Source organism: Mustela lutreola, chromosome 9, assembly GCF_030435805.1.
Source record: "Mustela lutreola isolate mMusLut2 chromosome 9, mMusLut2.pri, whole genome shotgun sequence".
NCBI lineage: Eukaryota > Metazoa > Chordata > Mammalia > Carnivora > Mustelidae > Mustela > Mustela lutreola.
This window is the reverse complement of record NC_081298.1, coordinates 92,419,784-92,443,525: the sequence shown is the minus strand read 5'-3', so window position 1 is coordinate 92,443,525 and position 23,742 is coordinate 92,419,784. Positions and strand designations below refer to the sequence as shown.

Here is a 23,742-nt window from a genome sequence, read left to right as displayed (position 1 = left end):
CCGCCGGCGCCACGTGGCTGTGGGGCTTGAAGGAAAAAGCTTGCCTTGCGTTGAATGCTCGCCGCCCAGCGTTTTTTCTCCTCAGAAAGCGGCGGAATCGGGCAGCCGTTTACAGCCCTGCGCGTCTCTGTTGGCACTCCCCAGCCTTACCCCAAGTGCAGGCATAATCACTCCCTCAAAAACTTACTGCATCTACAGAATCCCCAGCGTTGGATCCCGAGATTTTTTGACCCAAATCTCGTTCCGGGTCTTTCCTTCCCTTTTAATTTTAGATGAAAACACTAAAAAACAAAACAAAACAAAAAAACACAAACCCCACGAACGAACAAACTTCCTCTGTACAATATAAATGGTGTGTGGGGGGTGGGTACCAGTAGAAATACACAGAACTAAAAATTTAAGTATTATTCCCTAAGCCTATCAAGATTTATAACCCAAGTTATTGTTAATACATTGGCATCTCCATGTTAAAAAGGAGGAATAAATGTCTTCATAAGCTTGAACATATTTCATAAAGCTTTAAAAAAAAAAAAAGCTTGGGCGCCTGGGTGGCTCAGTGGGTTAAGCCGCTGCCTTCGGCTCGGGTCATGATCTCAGGGTCCTGGGATCGAGTCCCACATCGGGCTCTCTGCTCAGCAGGGAGCCTGCTTCCTCCTCTCTCTCTCTGCCTGCCTCTCTGCCTACTTGTGATCTCTGTCTGTCAAATAAATAAATAAAATCTTTAAAAATAAATAAATAAATAAATAAATAAAAATAAAAAAAAAAAGCTTACTGTTGGCAATACATGAAAATAATAGCTTTGCTATATGTCACCTGCATTATCACTAATCCTTAATATGACCCCATTAGATAGATTAATTACATTTTGAACACGAGGAAACAGACCCAGAGAAGCTAAATGACTTTCCTTGTCATCCATTTAGCCAGAGATGGAGACTGAACCTAGACTAGATCTGTTTCGCCTAGAGCCCATGCTACCAATGCCTTAAACAAGAGTTAAGAAAGAGATTTCCTGACTGACTCACAAACACTGACACTCAAACACTTGGGGGGAGAGGAAGAAAAACATGTAATCATGGGAATTTTTTCAAATGTGTCCTTCTTAGTCGTTGACAAATCCATTAAAATTAAAGTCAACAGAATTAACAAGTAGAATAAATGTAGTAAAGCATGCCTGACCTATAGGAAACATTTTCTGCTTTTAATGGTTAATTGAATCTAAAAGCTTATTTTTATGAGTGCTAATACACTGAAGATAAATGTATTAAAGAAAGCACAAAGAGAAATGAGAATGGGGATATGACATTTTTAACAAGTTTTTTTTTTTGCTTCAAGATTTCATTTATTTGAGAGAATGTGAGAGAGAATACTTGAGCAGTGGGAAGAGGGTGGGGAGAGGGACAGGGAGAAGCAGACTCCCTGCTGAACAAGGAGCCAGATGTGGGACTTGATCCCAGGACCCTAAGTCATGACCTAAGCCAAAGGCAGATGCTTAACCAACTGAGCCACCCAGGTGCCCCCATTTAATAAGCATTTTAAAATTGCAAGTTATTTGTAATACAAATTTGAAAGTCATAATGAAATGAGTACCATCCTACTAAAGTACTAAAACTGATAATAGTAAAAACACTTCATTATCTTAAATTTGGATTTTATATACTTTTATATTTTCTGTGACTTTATCATGAACATTCAGATTTCTTTATTCTTTGTCTTTTATCCTCAATTTTTTTTTTAGCCCAGTCTTATTTCAGTACCATATCCTTCCCTTTGAATCAATGTGATTGAAAACCACTATATAAAAAGGGAAGAAAAGGTTGTCAGAAATAGAAAATTAGTATTTTAAATATCAATGGGCTTATTTATTTTTTTGAAGATTCTTAAGTAATATCTGCACCTAACATGGGACTTGAATTTACAACCTTGAGATCAAGAGTTTCATGCTTTTCCAACTGAGCCAGCCAGATGCCCATTAACAGGTTTATCTTAAACCATGGACAAGGGGTGCCTGGGTGGCTCAGTGTGGTTAAGGCCTCTGCCTTCGGCTCAGGTCATGATCCCAGGGGTCCTGGGATGGAGCCCGCATCGGGCTCTCTGCTCAGCAGGGAGCCTGCTTCTTCCTCTCTCTCTGCCTGCCTCTCTGCCAAATAAATAAAATCTTTAAAAAAAAAATGGACAGGGGCGCCTGGGTGGCTCAGTGGGTTAGGCCGCTGCCTTCGGCTCAGGTCATGATCTCAGGGTCCTGGGATCGAGTCCCGCATCGGGCTCTCTGCTCAGCAGGGAGCCTGCTTCCTTCTCTCTCTCTCTCTGCCTGCCTCTCAGTGTACTTGTAATTTCTCTCTGTCAAATAAATAAATAAAATCTTTAAAAAAAAAAAATGGACAAAATACTAAGTCATATTACAATCACAGAATTAGATGGAACAATGGATTTTTTTTTTATCCCGTGGTGGTGGTGGTCGTGGTGGTGGAAGAAATTATCAATTAGCCAGTACCACCACCTAGGAATTAGTATCATGAATTTTCAAGGGTATTTGGTGCCATCTACTGGAGATCAAGTAGTACAAAACAAAGACTTTGTTTTTCTAGAGATTATTTTACACAAATGTACACAATGTCTACTTAAGATAATCTAAAAGTATAGGTTTTGAAGAAAGAAGTAAAAATCCTAAAACAAAGTATAAATGGTGACCCCGGCACCTCGTCCCTCAAACGCATTATAAAAAGCATTGATCACTAGACACAAATCCAAAAATAAAAAATGGGAATTCCAGAATGTTTGAACCTAAACTTTGTGACCAGGACTTTTAATAAAAAGTTATGCACGAATATGGGTTGTCGAACACTAGTTCACATTTCCAAGCAGGCATCAAGATAAACTAACAGGGATGCCTGGGTGGCTCAGTTGGTTGAGCAGCTGCCTTCGGCTCAGGTCATGATCCCAGCGTCCTGGGATGGAGTCCCACATCAGGCTCCTTGCTCCGCAGGGAGCCTGCTTCTCCCTCTGACTCTGCCTTCCACTCTGTCTGCCTGTGCTCGCTCACGCTCTCTGACAAATAAAAAAAAAGATAAACTAACGGACTTGGGAAAGAGAAAGAAAATGCTGAAAATGGGGAAGCATAAACACAGAAGGTATTATACTTGTTAGATAATCTTAACTGCATCTTTTAAAAGGCTAAGTAAGACCCAGCTTCCTTCCCTTGAGCGGCTTATGTTCCAGGATCGCATAGAATACTATGTAAACGCTAATGCCAAATGGCAGGTTCATTAAATGTTAAGGTAATTGTGATAGAGATGCCTCTTCAGTGAATCCCTCAGAGTGGCAGGAAGATTACTGTGGTATTAAAATCCTTAAATATCTAAAAAGTTCCAAACTTTTGGGAGTTTGGGAAAGGGAATTTAAAAACCCTACTTGTAACTGAGCTTAGGACCTAATCACTACGATATTAAAATAAATTTTGTTTTTTATGTTTCTGAGGAACTGATTTTATTCTTTGAAGTATAAAAATGAATGAAATTTGCTATGTCCATAATATGAACATAATATGTCCATAATATGAACCCCTTCTTTGTGGCTACTTTGGATGCTCTGATATCATATTATGAGATGATCTAATATCATGATACAAGCTTTAAAAACCTTTACTGCTTTCCAAAAATTAGTTACTCCATGAATATTTGTGACTTTAAAAACAGAGTAATATCTTAACAAAGTGGTAGTACATTTTACAAAACACTGTGGTAGCAGTTGAAAAAAGCAGAGGTGTATATATATTGGCATGGAAAGATCTCCAAGGCGGTGTTGAGTTAAATAGGCTGTAAAATGTTCCTATAGCATATTATTTATGGGGAAAAAAAAAAAAAAAAGAACCCAAACTATGTACTTTCCTCCTTTGCAACTTTGTTACATATACAAGTATATAGTCAAAGGTCTGGAAGGATACACTGCAGAGGGGCAACAGGACCAGGACTGTTCAAAAGGGGTTTAGCTTTGTCTTAAAGTTTTAAAATTTTTACAGGAAAAAATTGTGTCCACTTATGACTTGGGTAACTAAAGGTTAACATAAAGATCAAAGGAAGTGGTTAAATGAAAAAAAGGTTACTGAACTATTTTCATGGATTGAGCAGATATTTTTGGGTGTTTTACTCTGTGCCAAGCACTATGTGGTGCTGGGGCTACAGCAGCAAACAAGACAGAAGCCCTGATTCTCAGAGCTGGATGTCTGGTGTTTAAGAACCAGACTGTAATAAATGAATACAGTATGTCAAGCAGTGATAACTGCTACTAGGAAAAGGAAACTTCGCAGAACATATGAAGAAACTGGAAGCTTCACATATGCTGGTGGGAATGTAAAATAGTGCAGCTGCTTTTGAAAACAGTTTGACAGTGCCTCAAAAAGTCAAACATTAATATATGAGCCAACAATTCCACTCCTAGTTATACACCCAAAAGAACTGAAAATATGTTCATACAAAACTCTGTGTACTAATGTTCAAAGCATCACTACTTATAAAAGCCAGAAAGTGAAGTACAAATGCCCATCAACTGATGAATTGTAAAAATGTGGTAGATTCACAGACTATTAATTGACTTTAAAAAGGAATGAAGTAATGACACATGCTACAATGGGAACAAACCTTGAAAACATGTTAAGTGAAAGAAACCAGATATAAAAGGCCAAATACTATATGATTCAATTTATATGAAATGTACAGAAGAGGTACATCTTTAAGATTTTATTTACTGGAGAGAGAGTGAGAGAGCATGAGAGGGGAGAGGGTCAGAGGTAGAAGCAGACTACTTGCTGAGCAGGGAGCCCGATGCGGGACTTGATCCCGGGACTCCAGGATCATGACCCAAGGCAAAGGCAGTTGCCCAAACTGAGCCACCCAGGTGCCCGTTTTGGGTGCCAGAGGCACATTTTTAGAGACAAAATGTACATTAGTGGTTTCAGGGGTGGTGGGAATGAGGGTGGCGGGGAAGGATGAAGAGCGACTGTTAATTGGGTATGGGATCTCTTTGGGGTGAAGAAAATATTTTGTAATTAGACAGTGATGATACATAGAATATACTAGGGACGCCTGGGTGGCTCAAGTCATAGTCCCCTATGTTGGGCTCCCTGCTCAGTGGCTCAGTGGGGATCCTGTTCTCCTCTCCCTCAATCCCTCCTCCTGCTTGTGCTCTCTCTCAAGTAAATAAAATCTTAAAAAACACAAAAAACCCCCCAAACCCTGAATATGCTAAAACCCACTGAAATGGTACCACTGTAAAAGGGTGAATTTTTTGGTGTGTGAATTTCTCCTCAATTTTTAAAAATGTTAAAGTAAGTAAAACAGGGTAAAGGAATAGAGAGGGAAGCAGGGTTGCTGTTTTAGATAGGATGGTCAGGAATGATCTTATTTTGGGCAAAGACATAAAGCCACCCCTGCAAATCAGGGTGGAAGTTGGGGAGCAGAAAGGAACATTCCAGGAGGAAGAGCAAGTGGAAAGACTCTGAGTTACAGTCACACATGTTCTCAAGGAACAGCAAGGTCAGGAGCTTGGTTAAAGGAAGCAGCAAGGAGGTAAGACTGTGGGAAGCCAGGGTTCAGACTGTATAGGGTTGTACACTGCAGTAAGGACTGGATTTTATTATTTAAGAAGATTTATTTATTTATTTTAGTGAGAGACAGAGAGCAAGAGCAAGTGAGAGTGAGTGTATGGGGTGGGGGGAGGTGGGGTAGGCATGACAGAGGGAGAGGAGAGAATCCCAAGCAGACTCTGCAGCATGGAACCTGACACTGGGCTTGGTCTCATGACACTGAGATCATGAATTGAATTGAAATCATGGCCTGATGCACATTTTAAAAGGTTTGCCTCTGCTGCTTCAAGAGAAGCTATTGCAGTAATCCAAGCAAGAGAGATAACTTATGTTAGTCTAGATGGTAGGTGGTCAGATTCAATGTCTATCAAATCACCATGATGTATACTTTAAATAACTTAAAGTTTTGTATGTCAATTATACCTCAGTAAATCTGGGGGAAAAAAGCAACAGTTGAATGCAAAATATACTGAGGTTAGAGCCAAAAAGTTTGCTAATGAATGTGGGGTATGTGCACAAATGTGGTCAGAAATAGGCCTTATTGTGGATAATTTAAAGACAAACAGCTCAGGTGGCAAAACTCCAAGCAAAATAATCTAACTACCTGGGGGAAGGAACATTCCTGCAATGGGTATTACAAACTGTGCAACTGATGTAGCGTAAATTCTAGTATTTCCTGCTTTTATGGTTTGAAGAGCCTCAGCTTTCTCATCTGGGAAATGGAAATAACAGTACCTGCTCTATCTCTTACGGATTAAATAAATAAATAAAATAAACCAAGGTGCTCTGTGCACTGTATTATGCAGTACAGTCACACTACTATTATTTTCTTTGCAGGAAATGAATTTGCCAGGAAAATTTTTAAAGAACTACCAGGTGATCAAATCTTAGATGTAATAATGATTTATAATCCAGCTAAAAATGCTTGTAAAATTATTTACATACAAGGATGGTGATCATAGAATCCTTTTTTAAAGGTTTTTTTAAAAAGTAATCTCTATACCTAATATGGGGCTCTAACTCGTAACCCTGAGTCACATGCTCCACTGAATGAGCCAGCCAAGTGCCCCCAAATTTTTAAAAACAGCGAAAGACTTAAAAAAAAAAAAAAACAACCAATATGGGTGCCCATCAATAGGGACTACTATAGTCCGTCCTATAATGAGCTGTGACTGCTGCCCTTAATAAACAGAGGCAATGTTACATGCACTGGTAAGAAACAATCCTGGGGCGCCTGGGTGGATCAGGTGGTTAAGTGCCAGACTCTTGATCTCAGTTCGGGTCTTGATCTCAGGGCTGTGAGTTCAAGCCTGCATTAGGCTCTATGCTAGACAGGAAGCCTACTTAAATAAAAGATAAAAGAAATAATTTTAGGAGGTACTAGTAAATTAAAAAAGGACAGGTGCAGAATAGTGTGTAGAGTCTGCTTATATTTGAATAACAAAGATATGTACACATATACGTTTGTGTATATATGGAATATCTCTAAAAGGATACACAATTATCTCTTCCCTATATACCCTTTGTTCTGTCTGAATTGTGTTCCATGTGTTTATATTACTTACTCAAAAATAAAGTAAAATAAAATCTAACTACAGAACCTCAAATATCAGCAAGGTATGAAACAGAATGGGGGGGCGCCTGGGTGGCTCAGTGGGTTAAGCCGCTGCCTTCGGCTCAGGTCATGATCTCGGGGTCCTGAGATCGAGTTCCGCATCGGGCTCTCTGCTCAGCAGGGAGCCTGCTTCCCTCTCTCTCTCTCTCTGCCTGCCTCTCCATCTACTTGTGATTTCTCTCTGTCAAATAAATAAAATCTTTAAAAAAAAAAAAAAAAAGAAACAGAATGGGTAGTGGTTGTTATCTTTGGTATAAAAAGGGTTCCCCTCAACTAAGAAAAAGAAAAGCTTGCCAAAAGAAGCAGCTCCAAAGGGCACACGGGTGGCTCAGTGGGTTAAACCGCTGCCTTCGGCTCAGGTCATAATCTCATGGTCCTAGGATCGAGTCCCGTATTGGGCTTTCTGCTCAGCAGGGAGCCTGCTTCCCTCTTTTTCTCTTCCTGCCTCTCTGCCTACTTGTGATCTCTGTCAAACAAATTTTTAAAAAAATCTTTAAGAAAAAAAAAAAAAAAAAAAAGAAGTGACTCCAAGACTTGGAATAAGCATTTAAGCATTTCACACGAATGTATGTATATGTGTGTGTGTGTGTGTGTGTGTGTGTGTGTATGACCAACATTTTAAATGTTCATCCTCCTTAGAAACTGAACAAATTAAAACCAAATACTATTTTACCAGATTGGAAATTTAAAAAGTATTACACCTGACACCGGTGCCCATATATGAAAATCGAAATGCTTATGCTTTACTGGTGAGAGATGGCTGTTACCTTTCTAGCCATACATATATCAAAAGCCTTAAGACATGCACACACACCCCTTTATCTCACCCAGCAATGCCACATCTAAGAATGGAACCTAAGGAAATAATGCAACAAGTACAAAAAGATGTATGTAACAGGAATACTACTCACAGTTTTAATTAAAACAGCAAGTCATGGGAGGGAAGCCAATGTTTGCTCATAAAAGATCAGTTAATAAATTATGGTACAACCAAGTAGCTAAATTTAACTAAAAGTTAAGTTTCTAAATAACACATAAGTAATAAAAACTGTTCACAGTACATGGGAGAAAAAAGATCAGCAAAGGAGAACAGCATATAAATTCTGATATAACGGGTAGGGACAATAAATATATACCATAGGAGGCTGGAAAGATATATACCAAAATATTGTTTCTGGGGATAGATATAGGTGATTTTTGGCTCTTCTTTTTGCTTTTTGGTTTCTCCCAAGTTTTTATATAATAAGCATATATGGTTTTTAAAATGGGAAAAACAATAAATGGAGGAAATAATTGGGGCAAAAAAAACCCCCCCGTTATTTCTAAGTTACTAATGAAATCTAAAATCTATGTAGCGGAAGAAAACTGTGTAGGGGGAAAATTTTATACAGCAATACAAATATTTATCAAATACAAAAGGGTAGAAATATTGCTTTATTTGAGAAACTTACATCCAAATTACTTTTATGTGTTTAAAAAAGTCCTAACGTGCACCCAAGAAAACATATACAGATTCCACAATAATAAGAACCAAAAAATGGGGCTGACTGCCCCAAATGATATTTCCTAAAAGAAAAAAATGCAGTATTTAACTTTCCTTTTTGTGAGTCAGGGTATGTGAACTGCATACATCATAAATAAAAATTTTCTTACTTTACAAGGAGGAAGGACTGTGATCCTGTTTTTTATGCATATTAAATATGAAATACAAAATCCACTCTTCTGAACAAGGTAAAGGAAAAAAATTATTCTTTATCATTTCGGTTTTCATGCAATGAAATCCAAAGGTCTGTTGAATCCGCCTTTTCGATTCATGTATTGCCTATGATGAGAAGAGAAAACTCATTGTGTATTAAAAAAAATTCTGGACTCCTCTTATAAAAAAAAATAATATAAATCATCTTTAAATTGGCAAAGTCTAGGGCAAAAAGTATTCATGGTTATTTAATGCACATTAAGGATATTATGTCATTTTCAAGATAACCTAAAGCCTTTCAGATTTCTTTAAAATCCAAAGAGAAGGATAGAAATATACTTCCAAAATTATTTGGAAAGGTTCTACAGACTTTAAAAAAAAAAAAAAAAAGGTTTAAAATCCTTATTTACAGGTATAATAAGGAAATAGAGAAGAGCTCTAAAATAGGTACCCATCATGTAAATCTGATTGCATATTGTACTAGTTCTCCTCATTAAGACTTTCTTTGAAAATAATTTTATAAAGGGCCATTAATGATGATTCCTGTCCTCACCTTAACTCACAGCATTCTTAGATCACATTATACATATTCTAAGCTAATTGGAATACTAATCTTTTATCATTGGTGAAGGCTGAGAGAAAGGCATTTGAAGATGTCATTATGAATTCAGTGAAATTTCAGGTATGGATTGTTTATTTCTGTACTACTGATAAAATATGCCTTAATATACTTAATATACTCAACAGAAAAATACATTTGTAGCTGAAATCCTTACACAATCATTCTAGGTTAATAATTCAGGAGGGATCCAATTTAAATCTGTAAATGTAGTAAAATTAAAGCCCAAAGACTTGAGAATATGCTGTTTTGAAAAAAGAACAATGCTGAGTTTTAAAAAATTTACGCCAACAGTCTTCTCTGTAATAGAACTAATACTCTGTAATTAGTTCACATGTAAATTGGAAATTATTCTAACACACCAGAATATAAGCAAAGATCAAAACAAGGAACTATATGGAAACTGCTACATTTCCTACAAACACAACTATCTCATAAATAAATTCTTTCCCAAGTACCTAATTTTTATGATTAGTTCAAACATAGTCATGGGAGCTAAGCATACCTGTACTTCCTCTTCTGAGACACATTTATGGCATAGGCATTTACAGAACCATCCACCTTTTTCCCCTAGAGAAAAGCAATAAACAAATATAAAAAATGGGAAGGATATATTAAATGCCCCAAAGAGCTGGATCCTATAAACATACTCAAATGGCAAAATTCATTTAAGAATGGTGAAGCCCAATGAGAGAATTTTCAGATACTGATGATATTCCAAGAACTCCCATGTATTAAAACTCTGTTCCCATTTTTACAGTCACACATAATCTAACATATTCAAATATCCAAGCCAACAAACATTCATGGTATATATATATATTTCTATGCAAGGCATGCAGAGAAATAGGTTCTTAACCTTTTTTGGTCCAAGAATTCTTTGAAACCAAATACCACTTATGGATATTTTCCCTAGGAAAATTTAACTTGTAACCTTAGCTCACAGCTCAAATCAGAGCTGGAACAGTCACCATTCATTCAGATCTCCTTTCTTGCACAGGCCTTGAAATTTTGATTTTTCAATCAAGAATCAGAATACAGGGGTGCCCAGGTGGCTCAGTCGATTGACTAAACATACAACTCTTGATTTTGGCTCAGGTCATGATCTCAGGGTCATGAGATAGCCACACTTGGCTGAGGGTCTACTTGGGATTCTCTCCCTCGCCCTGTGCCCCTCTCCCTACGTCCCCTCTCTAAAATAAATAAATAAATAAATCTTTAAAAAACCCAGAATGCAGAATAACAGGTGTTAATGTTAAGTGTCACTTTTATCTTAGCCCTTCTTATGTGGCATCTACCTTCTTTTTCACTAACTCCTTTATGGGTCTTTTGATCTGGCCAAGTTAACTCATCATTTGCTGTTTCTCATGTCTAAACTGCCTTCTCTGGGGTGCTTGGGTGGCTCAGTGGGTTAAAGCCTCTGCCTTCGGCTCAGGACATGATCCCAGGGTCCTGGGATCGAGCCCCGCATTGGGCTCTCTGCTAGGCAGGGAGCCTGCTTCCCTTCCTCTCTCTCTCTCTCTGCCTGCCTCTCTGCCTACTTGTGATCTCTGTCTGTCAAATAAATGGATAAAATCTTTAAAAAAAAAAAATAAATAAAATAAACTGCCTTCTCAACCGTCATCCAAGAACCCCAACCATCTAGTTCTTATCCACCATTCAAGGGCCAATTCCAGTGGTTCAGCTGACAGAAAGCACCCTCTACCCTTCCCCAGGCTGTTAACTGTGCTTCCCTCATTAATACCTTCCATTTTCTACCTTCCATTTTCATGATGTATATACATGTTACTTTCTCTGAGACTGAAAGCTTCTTGATGGAGAGATACGGATATCAGTTACCTTTGCATTCTCACACCCTAGGCCACTGAACTTGCAGTGCTCAGAAAATGACTGTTAAATATATGAACACCAGAAATCAATGCCATCTCTTTCATACACATGTGACCTCCAATTCCCTCCCTCCCTCCCCCACCATTACTCATGGGAGTATCCCCTATCTGCATAGCACACTTACTAGGTATCTCTGTTAGGATAAAAAAAGAATTCTTTTCCACTGCCCTAAAGGAATGCACAGGTTGGGTATATATTTGAGGTGGAGCTAAAGTAAATGCACTTGGGGCTCAGTTGATCAAGTGTCTGACTCTTGATGTCGGCTCAGGTCATGATCTGGGGGTGGTGGGATTGAGCCCTGTGTCAGGCTTCACACTCAGTGGAGGTTCTGTTGGAGATTCTCTCTCTCCCTTTGCCACTTTCCTGCTTGCACTCTCTTCAAAACTGAATAAATAAATCTTAAAAAATAATAAATACATGTATTTGGTCTTACTTTTCTATTCCTGTTTTCACTATATTCTTGGGAGGGTGCGGAGAGTACAATTACTTGAGGTGTATAATTTTACCTTCCCAAAAAGAGAAAGCAGGCATGATTTCGAAAGACTGGCTTAGAAAAGAAAGTAATGATTCTAACTATTTTATTAAGTTCAATTCCTAAAGGATTATCGGTTTTTGAAAACTATTTGAAGAGTTGTACATTATTAGCGTGTTTTGATTTACATGCTGAAATAGAAAATTACCCACTAACAAACATAACCGAACTCTGAAACATTCTAGAATGTGAAAATTTAAGGGAAAGTAAGTGACCACACTGGTACATGAAAAAGTAGCACAGACCTATGATGAAATATCACAAGATACACCATTACTGAAAGGCAAATGAACAGAGAAGCTCTACAACTGATAGCCGTGAAACTAACTGCATATCAACTAGATTAACATCCTTGTAGATGTCCTTAAGGAAACAAATGACATCATTTGTTCTCATGGTAAGCCTTTATTTTTATGGGATGTATGAATTCTCACCTATTTTTTTCTTTTATTAAAGATTATTTATTTATTTATTTGACAGACAGAGACAGGCAAAGAGAGGAAGGGAAGAGCAGAGCACCTGATGTGGGGCTCGATTCTAAGACCCTGGGATCATGTCCTGAGCCAAAGGCAGAGGCTTTAACCCACTGAGCCACCCAGGCGCCCCTATTTTTTTCTTTTATAAATAAACACCTTCAGCACAGACTACATTTAAAAGTATGGCTCCAGGGTCATGATCCCACAGTCCTGGGATTGAGGCCCATGGGGGGCTCCCTGCTCAGCTGAGAGCCTGCTCCTCCCTCTGCTCCTCCCCACGGCTCATGCTCTCTCTCTCTCAAATAAATAAATAAAATCTTTAAAAAAAAAAAAAAAAGTATGGTTCCAGTTTCACATCTGATTCTCAGAATTTCAAACTTAACATCAAACAATAGAAACCTCTGCTCCAGCCCCAGCCCCCCAAAAATAATTCTGATAGATTCCCCTCCCTATTCTTCTAACAACAGCAAAATTACAGTTGCTTTACTTTGGAGATATTTTTGTTCACTCAGTGTACACATTAATAAACCATTTCACTTATAAACTACTCTTTGGCAAAACAAATAAGGATTTGGTGTACTCAAGGAAAAAAAACAGATACATAAACTGCATTAAATTCCAAAATGGGGAATAACCATTTGTGAGAACAAGAGCTCCTAATTTTCTTACCTCAAAACAGTCATGCCTGGGTATTCCTCTTAGGTTATATATACAATGTCATTTTAAAAACTTATGAGCTCTAGGGGCACTTGGGTGACTCATTAGGTTAAGCCTCTGCCTTTGGCTCAGGTCATGGTCCCAGAGTTCTGGGATCAAGCCCCAAATCAGGCTCTCTGCTCGGCAGGGAGCCGGCTTCCCCTTCTCTCTGCCTACCTACCTCTCTGCCTACTTGCAATTTCTGTCAAATAAATAAAATCTTAAAAATAAAAACTAAAATTTAAAAAAAAAGTGAGCTCTACACAATCACAACCATTAGTGAGAAACTTTTACAGATTCTGAGATTATCCCAATCCATTCACAAGATTTGGATTATTTTTGACATTTTTTTCTTAAGAACCTATTTCCATTTATAAAACTAAATGGACTTAAAATTCTAGAGAATGTTTTTAAATTATATTCTCAAAGAAAATATATATTCCTTCCACACATACTCTCTATTCTTACTAGCTCCTTCTCTCTCCTCTCCTCTTTCCACATCCTCTATCTCCCCTCCCCCCATTTCTCTTTCTTTCCCATCTCCCTATCTCTTTCTACGCTTTACCCCACCCCCAACCTATAATCCCTTCTCTTCATCATCATCTTCAAAAACCCTCCCTCTTTTTCCTCCCCCAGTTCCTTATTCTCTTCAGTATTATGATCAAGGTTAGCAAATTTCCTAGTGATTGGAAAATCACTTTCCAATTCTCCCCTCTTCTGAGCTTTAAGACATATATACAGCTACCCAATGTCATCTTCCTCTGCAGCTGAATTTCATTCTTGTTTAACAGCATTTCTCTGCCCTAGAACCCTTTCTTGGTTAATCCCATTTCCTAGTGTTTCAGCCTGTCACTTTGGAGTCCTCAAAGACTACTCACTCCCACCACCACCACCAAATCTGGCTCCTGAGTAGATTCAATATTCAGGCCTCAGTTCAGGCCTTCATCATCTTTCATTTGCATGACCCAGCAGTTCTCCTTGCCTCCAACCTAACCTGTCTCCTATCTGTCCTCCAAGTTGTCCTGGCTCATCTTTCTTTCTTTTTTTTTTTTTTAAGACTTTATTTATTTATTTGACAGAGAGGGATCACAAGTAAGCAGAGAAGCAGGCAGAGGGAGAGGGAGAAGCAGACTCCCTGCCGAGCAGAGAGCCCGATGCGGGGCTTGATCCCAGGACCCTGAGATCGTGACCTGAGCTGAAAGCAGAGGCTTAACCCACTGAGTCACTCAGGTGCCCCCTGGCTCATCTTTCTAAATGCACACATCATTGCTTCTGTTCCTCAGCACCTAAAGAATCAACTCTAAGTTTCTTAGCATGGCTGAGAGTATCAAAAGCTTCCACAATTTGCTCCCTATCCCACTTTCTTTTTTTTTTTAAGATTTTATTTATTTATTATCAGACAGAGATCACAAGTAGTCAGAGAAGCAGGCAGAGAGAGAGAAAGGAGGGAGCAGGCTCCCCGCTGAGCAGAGAGCCTGATGCGGGGCTTGATCCCAGGACCCTGGGATCATGACCCGAGCCAAAAGCAGAGGCTTAACCCACTGAGCCACCCAGGCGCCCCCCATCCCACTTTCTAACCTCATTCCTAGCCCATCAGCACCTCTTACTAGTCACTGAATTTGAAATTCCCACAACACACTATGCTCCTTCATGCCTACATACATTCTCATGAGCTCTTCCCTCTATTCAAATGATCTTCCTCCTCTTCATCTGATCACCCTGAAGATAAACATCAGGCAAACACTCCCCAAATTCTAATGGCAGCTTAGTGCTTCCTTCTCTATGCTCTCAATGCTCTTCACTTGAGTGAATGGAAGAAATTATGAGCAACAGTAAAATAATATGTTTAATTCAAATTGGAATGTTTAACTGGCTACATGTTTTACTTACTTTTGTGGAGTCAAAAGAGGCAAATCCCATTAATTTCATCATTTCTATTTCTTCCTCTGTTTTGCCCTCTAAGTCCTCCTCTGCAAAAAAATAACACAAAAATAAAATTTTTTTTTAACTCCTATCACTTTATATATAGACATCCCACCTTCCCGAAGTTTGTGGTATACCACTTTGCTTTTAGAAAAGACCTACATTAGGGGCACCTGAGTGGCTTAGTCAGTTTTAGTCAGTTAAGCATCCAGTTCGTGGTTTTGGCTCAGGTCATGATCTTGCAGTTGTACGATCGAGCACCATGTCGGGCTCTGCGTTCAGTGTGAAGTCTGCTTCAGATTCTTTCTCCCTTTCCCCTCCCTGCTTGTGCTTGCTTGCACACACACACTCTCTAAAATAAATACTTTAAAAGAAAAAAAAAAGACCTATGTTAGTACTTTTTTTTGCTAACCAAAAGAAATGTGAAGAGGATTTTTATTTTTTTTTTTTTTAAGATTATTTATTTATTTATTTGACAGAGAGAAATCACAAGTAGATGGAGAGGCAGGCAGAGAGAGAGAGAGAGAGGGAAGCAGGCTCCCTGCTGAGCAGAGAGCCCGATGCGGGACTCGATCCCAGGACCCTGAGATCATGACCTGAGCCGAAGGCAGCGGCTTAACCCACTGAGCCACCCAGGCGCCCCAAGAGGATTTTTATTTTTAAGAAAAAAGCAATTACTGTACTAATGTAGGTCTTTTTTGTTTTTTCTTTAAAGATTTTATTTATTAATTTGACAGAGAGAGACAAAGCAAGACAGGGAACACAAGCAGGGGGAGTGGGAAAGGGAAAAGCAAGGAGCCAGATGCAGGGCTCGATCCCAGGACGCTGGGATCATGAGCTGAGGCGAAAGCAGCCGCTTAACAACTGAGTCAACCAGGCGCCCCCTAATGTAGGTCTTTTTTAAAAGCAAAGTGGTGTACCACAAACTTTCAAAAAGCATGACTCTTTGCTTTATGCCATTTTAGCTTAGGAAAGGTTTCATAGGAAAGTTCAACTTTTGTACCCAGGGGTAGGGGCCAATGACATGGGACATGACCTGTATAAAAAGGGTGGTGGCAACAGATTAACAGTTATTTCAAGGTGCTTGGGTGGCTCAGTTGGTTAAGCTTCTGCCTTCAGCTCAGGTCATGGTCCTGGCAGGGTTCCCTGCTAGGCGGGGAGTCTGCTTCTGCCTCTCCCCTGTCTCTCCTCTCTGCTCATATTCTTGCTTGCCCCCCCCACTCTCTCTCTCTCAAAAATTACATAATATCTTTAAAAAAAAAGTTATTCCATCTCAGCAGCAGAGAACACACAAAAAATTAGCTAAAGACTTGGAAATTGGAAAAAAATTCCTCCTCAGTTTGGACACAGTGTAACTTAAGATGCCCAGAGGAAATATGCTCTCCATCCTCCATCAGAAGAGAATGCTTAAAAAAGGACATGCTTGGAGCGCCTGGGTGGCTCAGTGGGTTAAGGCCTCTGCCTTTGGCTCAGGTCATGGTGCCAGGGTCATGGGATAGAGCCCTGCATTGGGCTCTCTGCTCAGCAGGGAGCCTGCTTCCTCCTCTCTCTCTCTGCCTACGTGTGATCTCTGTCAAATAAATGAATAAAATATTTCCAAAAAAAAAAAAAAAAAAAAAAAGGGACATGCTTGGAGCCTTTGGGCAGGACCACTTTTAATGTCAGATACAACGCTACTTTTGAAGGTACTTCCAAAATAGAATATTCTCATTTTTAACTGTCCTTCTTATATCAAGAGCACCACAGAAAACCAGTAACTCACTAAGGTACAATAATAACAAAATCTCAATACCATATGCAATGAACACTAAAAAAACTAATACTTAAATGTCCCCAAATTATGCTTTTATAATTTTATCATGACTAAAGTTATATGAATACAGCTGTGTTTTTCCTACAGTTATTTATCTAATAACATTACCAGTAATCTGGCGTTCTTTGCTCTTTGTTTCTTTTGTTTCTTTCTTTTCCTCATCTCTTCTTTCTTTCAGTCGAGAAGGGGAAGGAGATGTGGATCTATGTCGTCTTGGGGACCTAATATTCAATAAGTAAAGATATCAGAAGCAGAGATATAACTGATGACTAGTGTTGACTGGCAAACATGTACATGAGCTCCAAAAAGGTAAAGGCTGAACAAAAGCCAGGTTCCGAGAATTCCATTCCCCATAGCAGAACAAGGAAGAAGGTTCTGCCTAGGCCCTCACTGTTAACAAAAAGCCAAAAGTGTAATTTATTGCTTTAATCATCAGTCTCAGTGCAGCCAGGGCTGAAAAAATTTTCTATAAGGCAGAAAAATAAGTTTCCAACAATTACAAACACACAAAAAAGTTGACTTAAACAGCAATTGATACTTAAGAATCAACAGTCCATTTCTAAGGTTCTTTCAAGATGTCACATTCTTGTTTATATATTTGAGTAAACCATCATCACCAAAAAGTTAGTAAAAACGAAACAGGGACACCTGGCTGGTTCAGTCCGTGGAACATGCGACTCCTGATCTCAGGACTGCGAGTTGGTGCCCACACTGGGTATAGAGATTACTTATAAAAATGAAATCTTAAACAAAACCAAAGAAATCCTAAAACCAAAAAACCCCAAAATACAAAACCTTTACTTCCTACTCCTGCCAAGCACCACGCTAGTGTTTTTCATGTATTATTTCTCACTGCCTCCTCAAGGCAACTCTATGGCATAGTGTGTGATTAACCCCGTCTTACCAATGTAAATGTTCAGTTTAAAATAAGGTGGGCTTAAGTTCCCCTCATTTCATCAAACTGTAAATTCCGTGTACGTGATAAAAACAAAACTAAGGGTAGCGACTAGTTTCTTTGGGGCTGGTACAACTTCTGGGTTGTTTCTGCACTCACCTGGAGCGTCTTCTGTGTGGGGATCGAGAGCGGCTCCTTCGCCGATCTCTCTCCCGGGACCGGGACCTTTCTCGGCGCCTGCGTTCTCGCTCACGGGACGTGGACCGGGACCGCCTGCGCTCTAACACAAACACACAAAATCTTTTTTGCAGAGGCAAAACATTACTTCAAATTTCTAGAGCAGCGCCGTCCGATGGAAATATAATGCCAGCCATTTCTAGGAGTCATATTGAAAAAATTAAAAGACACAGGTAGCATTAATTTTAATCTTGTTATTTGACCCAATATATCCCAACTATTCTCATTTCGCCATGTACGCGATATAAAAATTACTGAGATGACTTTTTTTTTGTGTGTGTGTGTGTGTTTAATAGGAAATCTGGAGTGTATTCTATACTTAAAAACAGCAGTTCCTAATTCGGACTGAGCACATTTTAAGTGCTCAATAGCAGTATGTGGATCGTGGCCTCATTCAACTTTGGAGTCTTGACTAGTTGAAAGTGATAAAAAACCAACCAGACGAAGAAGAACAGAGGGTCTAAGTGAGATCTCCCGACCGAAGTCCTGTTCTTTACTTCCCACTGCCTTATTTATGGGGGTGGGTGCCAGAAGATATCACGAGATACGCTCCCTGGACGCAAAATTCTAAATATCGCTTTCCCTATTACATAAACTGGGAAGGAAACGAACGATGAGCATTCAAGAACTAGCCATTACCAGACGCTGAGTGTTATGGAATGTGACATTAATTCTCAGGCCAGTTTTTAAGGATAGGTAGTACTACCCCCATGTCTAATTACGGTCATTCGGCCTCAGAAGGGCCGGATGACTTGCACAAAGCCACCCAGAAATTAAGTGAGGGAACCATGGTCTGATTCTCAATCCTTCAAGTATAAACAGGTTATTGTATGAGTCTGACGGAGAGTCCGCGAAACTCTAACTCAGAGAAGGGAAAACTGCCTTCACACCGGAGGGCTGAAAAGTACAGGGATCAAGTCTTCGTACCCCCCCCCCTTCTCCTCCTCAGGAGAATAAGGCCCCTTTCTCCGCTGCGCTCGTACTTGGGGTGAGAAAAGGGAAGGGGGGCCACGCCTCTGACCAAGGGCCAGACCAGCCAAATTCCTTCTGGACTCACCCCTCCGTGGGGAGCGGCTGCGACTGCGACCCATTCGTAATCTTCCTTCGCCTCACCCTGCCCCGGAAGCGACTGCGCAACAACTTCCGGGAAGATCGGGTACTGAGCTTTTTATCGCCGACTGGAAAACGTAGACACGACTCTGGACAGTTCCGGTTGTAAAGGAGGGAGGATGGGCTGAGCCCGCCTAGAATCGTGCAGTCTGCCGGACTGCCACGACGTCTGAGCGTGGACGTTGTCACCTGAGACTCTCCAACAAGCGCCATACAAGCTCCATAGCCCAGTTTTTGAGTCCTGCTTGCAGATGCTGCTTGCCACCAGAAACTGAAGCCAGATACCAGAAGCCATAGACTCCAAACAAGACCCCTTGACACAGTTTTCCACCGGTTTGGTTCAGTTCAGCCACGTGCTAACCCTCCACATAGCCTGCGGCTCACGACATCTAATTGTAGTAACAGAGAACACAGCTATCAGTGCCATGATAGATCTGACTGCACCCATTTTAAGGGAAGAAAAGATTGGCGCACTCATTCTGAGACGTCTCCTCTCCACACCCCCCACCTCAAAAGCCCCAAGGTCCACTTGCTTACCAGCCCCTTAAGTACCTTAACCCCATAAAACGCTGACCATGAGACCTAATAGGAAAAACGTGCCTATAGAACACGAGCTCCCCTTCTCTATTCTCTAGCTACTGAATAAATTACCTGCTTGCCCTCAAATACTGTTTCGTTATTTGGCAAACGGTATTGAGTAGGAAAAAGAAAGAACAAAACCTTCCATTTTGGTAACAAGATTCTGGTGAGAACAGAGTTATCATCTCTGCTCCTCTAGCCCCGCTTTCCCAGTGGCTTCCCATCTTTGCGTCCATGATGGGCTTTAAAATGTGCTATTGAAGGACATTTGGGTGGCTCAGTTGGTTAAGCGTCTGTCTTGAGTCAGGTCATGCATGATCCCAGGGTCAAGGGATCAAAGCCCACATCGGGCTTGTTGCTCAGCAGGGAACCGGCTTCAGCCTCTGCCTGCTGTTCTCCTTGCTTGTGTTCATTTTCTTGTTCTCTCTCTGACAAATAAAATCTTAAAAATAAATAAATAAATAAATGTGCTACTTGATATTATATAAAGGCCTGGTAAAAGCTGTATATATCCTCCACCCTGATACAGTTCTCATTTTCCCATTTTTCTTTCTAGTTCTTGCCCACACCCATAAAATATTTTATACCAAACCAATTCTAGACATACCATACACAAAGTTTATGTTCATACAGGGAAGCGCTAGGATGGATCAGGGGTCAGAAGGAGCAAGGGGAAAACATGGGTGAGAGCCTTTATTGTGGTTTTTGCATGCAGGAATAGCAGAGGTGGGGAAGCCTAAGAGGTTTTGTTTGTTAGAGAGGGAGAGGGAGGGGTGGGGTAGAGGAAGAGGGGGACAGAGAATCTCAAGCAGGCTCCGTGCCCAGCTCTCAGCTGAGTCTGATGCAGGGCTGCATCTCATGGCACTGAGGTTATGACCTGAGCCAAAATCCAGTTGGATGCTTAATTGACTGAGCCACTCAGGCACCCCAAGGTAAGAGATTTAAGAGGTAAGAAAAATTTCAGTGCGCTTTGGGACATAGGGGCTATCCCGAGTTGTTTGGTACCTGGTCCTGGGGTCATTAGAGCAGAGCAGTATTGCCTTGGCTTGTGAAACTTTGATAAAGAAGGTGGTTGCACACCTATATACCAGAGGATTAATCAGTGAAAAAAAACACAAGTCTGCTCCTGAGTAATTTGCAGTCCAGCGAGGGCTACACACACCTAAATAGCGTGCAAGTGCATCTATAGGGTAAGAATTAGATACTGCAGGACAGGTCCCTAACGGTTTCGAGGGGGAGGATTGGCAAGAAGTCTCTATGAGGAAATAATGACCAAACAAGACCTGAAGGAGTAGAAATTAGCCAGGAGAATGGAGTGACATTTGTGGGGAGAGATGGAAGAGATCGTCCAGGTAGAGACTGAATGTGTGAAGACAAGAAGCAAGAAAAAGGAAATGTAGAGGCTGGAGTAGGTTTGTAAACTGGGGTTGTGGTGAAGAGTTATTGTGAGACAAAGGCACCAGGGAGTCTTTGAGGGCTTTCAAGGATGGGAGGGAATCAGATTTGAGTTTATTCAGAGAACTACTGATGTGGATACTTGACTAGAGGGGGTATATAATAGGAGGCTGGTAAAATAATCTAGATTGGAAATTACTGGCATGTTCTAAAATGGTATCCGTAGGTAAGGTGGAAAGTGGCTCTATTTGAGAAATAGTTGCTAAAATGGGAAAAACTTGATGAGTTTGGATACAGATGATGGGAGAATTAGAAGATTCAAGAATGACGTTAAAATTGAATAGCTAGATGGTAGCATCACTTGCTAAGATTAAGACATACATGAAAAATTCAGGAGAAAGATGATGTCCAGATCTGGACATGCTAATTTGAGGTGCCTCTGTGAACACTCAGGAGGAGATGCCAACTAGATGTGTATCTGAAGCTCACTGGAGAGATCCAGGCTGGAACTACAGAAAAACAATCAATCAGAGGGGCGCCTGGGTGGCTCAGTCAGTTAAGGGTCTGCCTTGAGGTCAGGTCATGATCCCAGGGGTTTGGGATTGAGCCCCATGTTGGGCTTCTTGCTCAGTGCAGTCTCTGCTTGTCCCTGTCTTGTGTTTTCTCTCAAATAAATAAAATCTTAAAAAAAAAAAAAAAAGAAGGAAAGAAAATCATCAGAATACAGATGTTCATTTGAAGCCATTGGAGTACATGAAATCTCCTGGTGCAGGTTCAGGACAAAAAAGGGCCCGGAGACAGCCAGAAGAGACTAAGATGGGTCACCAAAAGAACACTAAGGAGTGGACAGAGAAACAGAATGAGCCAGGTGTGAAGTCAGAGAAGTTTAAGAGAAGGCTGCTTTTTTTTTTTTTTTTTTTAAAGATTTTATTCATTCATTCGACAGACAGAGATCGCAGGTAGGCAGAGAAGCAAGCAGAGAGAAGGAAGCAGGCTCCCCGCCAAGCAGAGAGCCCGATGTGGGACTCGATCCCAGGACCCCGAGATCATGACCTGAGCCCAAGGCAGAGGCTTAACCCACTGAGCCACCCAGGCGCTCCAGAAGGCTGCTTTTTAAGGAGGAGAAAGTAGTAAAACAAAACAAAACAAAACAAAAAAACCCTCATCTAACCTATAGAATTTAGCAACAAAGTCTTTGTTGACTCAAGTTTTAGTGGAGTTGAGTTGTGCATGGGTTTTTAAGTGGAGACAGAATTTGGAGAACCCTTATGAGTAGTTTAACTGACGCAGGGCAAAATATGGCAGTGGGTGGAAGTAAATGTTGGAAGGTTTTTCAAAGATGTTGAGAAACTTAACCACATTTAAATACTGGTATGAGGGGTGTCTGGGTGGCTCAGTGGGTTAAGCCACTGCCTTCAGCTCAGGTCATGATCTCAGGGTCCTGGGATCAAGCCCCGCATCAGGCTCTCTGCTCAGCAGGGAGCCTGCTTCCTCCTCTCTCTCTGCCTGCCTCTCTGCCTACTTGTGATCTTTGTCAAATAAATAAAATCTTAAAAAAAATACTGGTATGAATGAGTCAGAAAAGAAGTAAAGATACAGAAGAGAAAGGGAAAAACCAAAGGAGTAAGTTCCCTAAAGGAGATCAAACCTTATCTGAGGGCGCCTGGGTGGCTCAGTGGGTTAAGCCTCTACCTTTGGCTCAGGTCATGATCTCAGGGTCCTCGGATTGAGTCCCGAATCGGGCTCTCTGCTAAGTGGAGAGCCTGCTTCCCCCTCTCTGCCTGCCTCTCTGCCTACTTGTGATTTCTCTCTGTGTGTGTCAAATAGATAAACAAAATCTTTAAAAAAAAGAAACAAAAAACCAAAACCTTATCTGGGAAACGAAATGGTGTGTTTCCAAAAGTCTCCTTCCCCTTTAAATTGTGGGACAGAAATGGGTTGTGCTAGGGCTTCCTTACTTACTGATCAAACTGCCTTCTCTCAGGATGTAGGTTACCCAGCACTGTGTATCTCTCAGCACTGTACCTGGAAGAAAATCCTTTATATTTCTGATAAACAGTTTGAGGTACCCTCATTCCATTTTAATGGAATTCAAGTGGAGTAGGATCAACACTTGTGACCACACTTGCTTTTAAGTTCCCTCCCCAACCAGACAGTAGTTTTCCAATAAAGGCAAACTGTATTTAAAGTATGTGTATACCTTACATAAGAACCAACATTAGTAATCTGTGACTGTCCGCAAATGTACTATTCTCTAGCCTTGGTTAAATTTTGTTTTACTTTGCTAGTCCTATTTTTAAAAAATCACCAGCTTTTACAAAAGTATTGTACTTTATCATTACATGTGGGTGCATGCCGCTGAGTCAATAATCTTCCCCCTAAATTAGATGCAGTCAGACCTCTACTTAACAGTGATTGATGATGTTTGAGGCTTTTTGCTTTTATATCCCTGCATCTGGACCCTGGGAAAAATGTCAAACTCTCTGGCTGAGGAGGAATTGTACCAGGTCTTTTGTGTTTTTTAGGTTCACGTTGCTTGAAATTATGAACCAACATTATCATTTCAAGTATTTGATCTACCATTGGCACCCCGGCTCTAATAGCTATTATTAACATGGGTTCGTCTTTAAGGGAATATAACTTTTGACATAGTTTCAACATAAATAGTTCAATATTCTGGACCAA

The 23,742-nt window shown here is 40.4% G+C and overlaps 1 protein-coding gene across 1 annotated transcript; it reads right to left on the bottom strand.

Annotated features, from left to right (window-relative positions):
* Positions 1-8,082: 8,082 nt before the first annotated feature.
* SNRNP27 (small nuclear ribonucleoprotein U4/U6.U5 subunit 27) lies at positions 8,083-19,120 on the bottom strand. The gene is made up of 6 exons (XM_059187903.1): positions 19,031-19,120; positions 17,896-18,016; positions 16,950-17,062; positions 14,996-15,075; positions 10,017-10,081; positions 8,083-9,018 (listed from the first exon to the last, which is right to left on the bottom strand). The coding sequence occupies exons 1-6, from the start codon at positions 19,062-19,064 to the stop codon at positions 8,964-8,966; spliced, it is 468 nt and encodes a 155-aa protein (XP_059043886.1). The 5' UTR covers positions 19,065-19,120; the 3' UTR covers positions 8,083-8,963.
* Between the last annotated feature and the right edge of the window lie 4,622 nt (positions 19,121-23,742).

Bases quoted from the DNA above. Each gene is read 5' to 3' on its own strand.
- SNRNP27 (XM_059187903.1), bottom strand. From the start codon at position 19,064: ATGGGTCGCAGTCGCAGCCGCTCCCCACGGAGGG. The intron at 17,063-17,895 runs GTGAGTGCAGAA...ATTGAATATTAG, and splicing joins CCACACAGAAGACGCTCCAG to GTCCCCAAGACGACATAGAT. The intron at 9,019-10,016 runs GTATGCTTAGCT...TTCTCATCATAG, and splicing joins TCTCAGAAGAGGAAGTACAG to GCAATACATGAATCGAAAAG.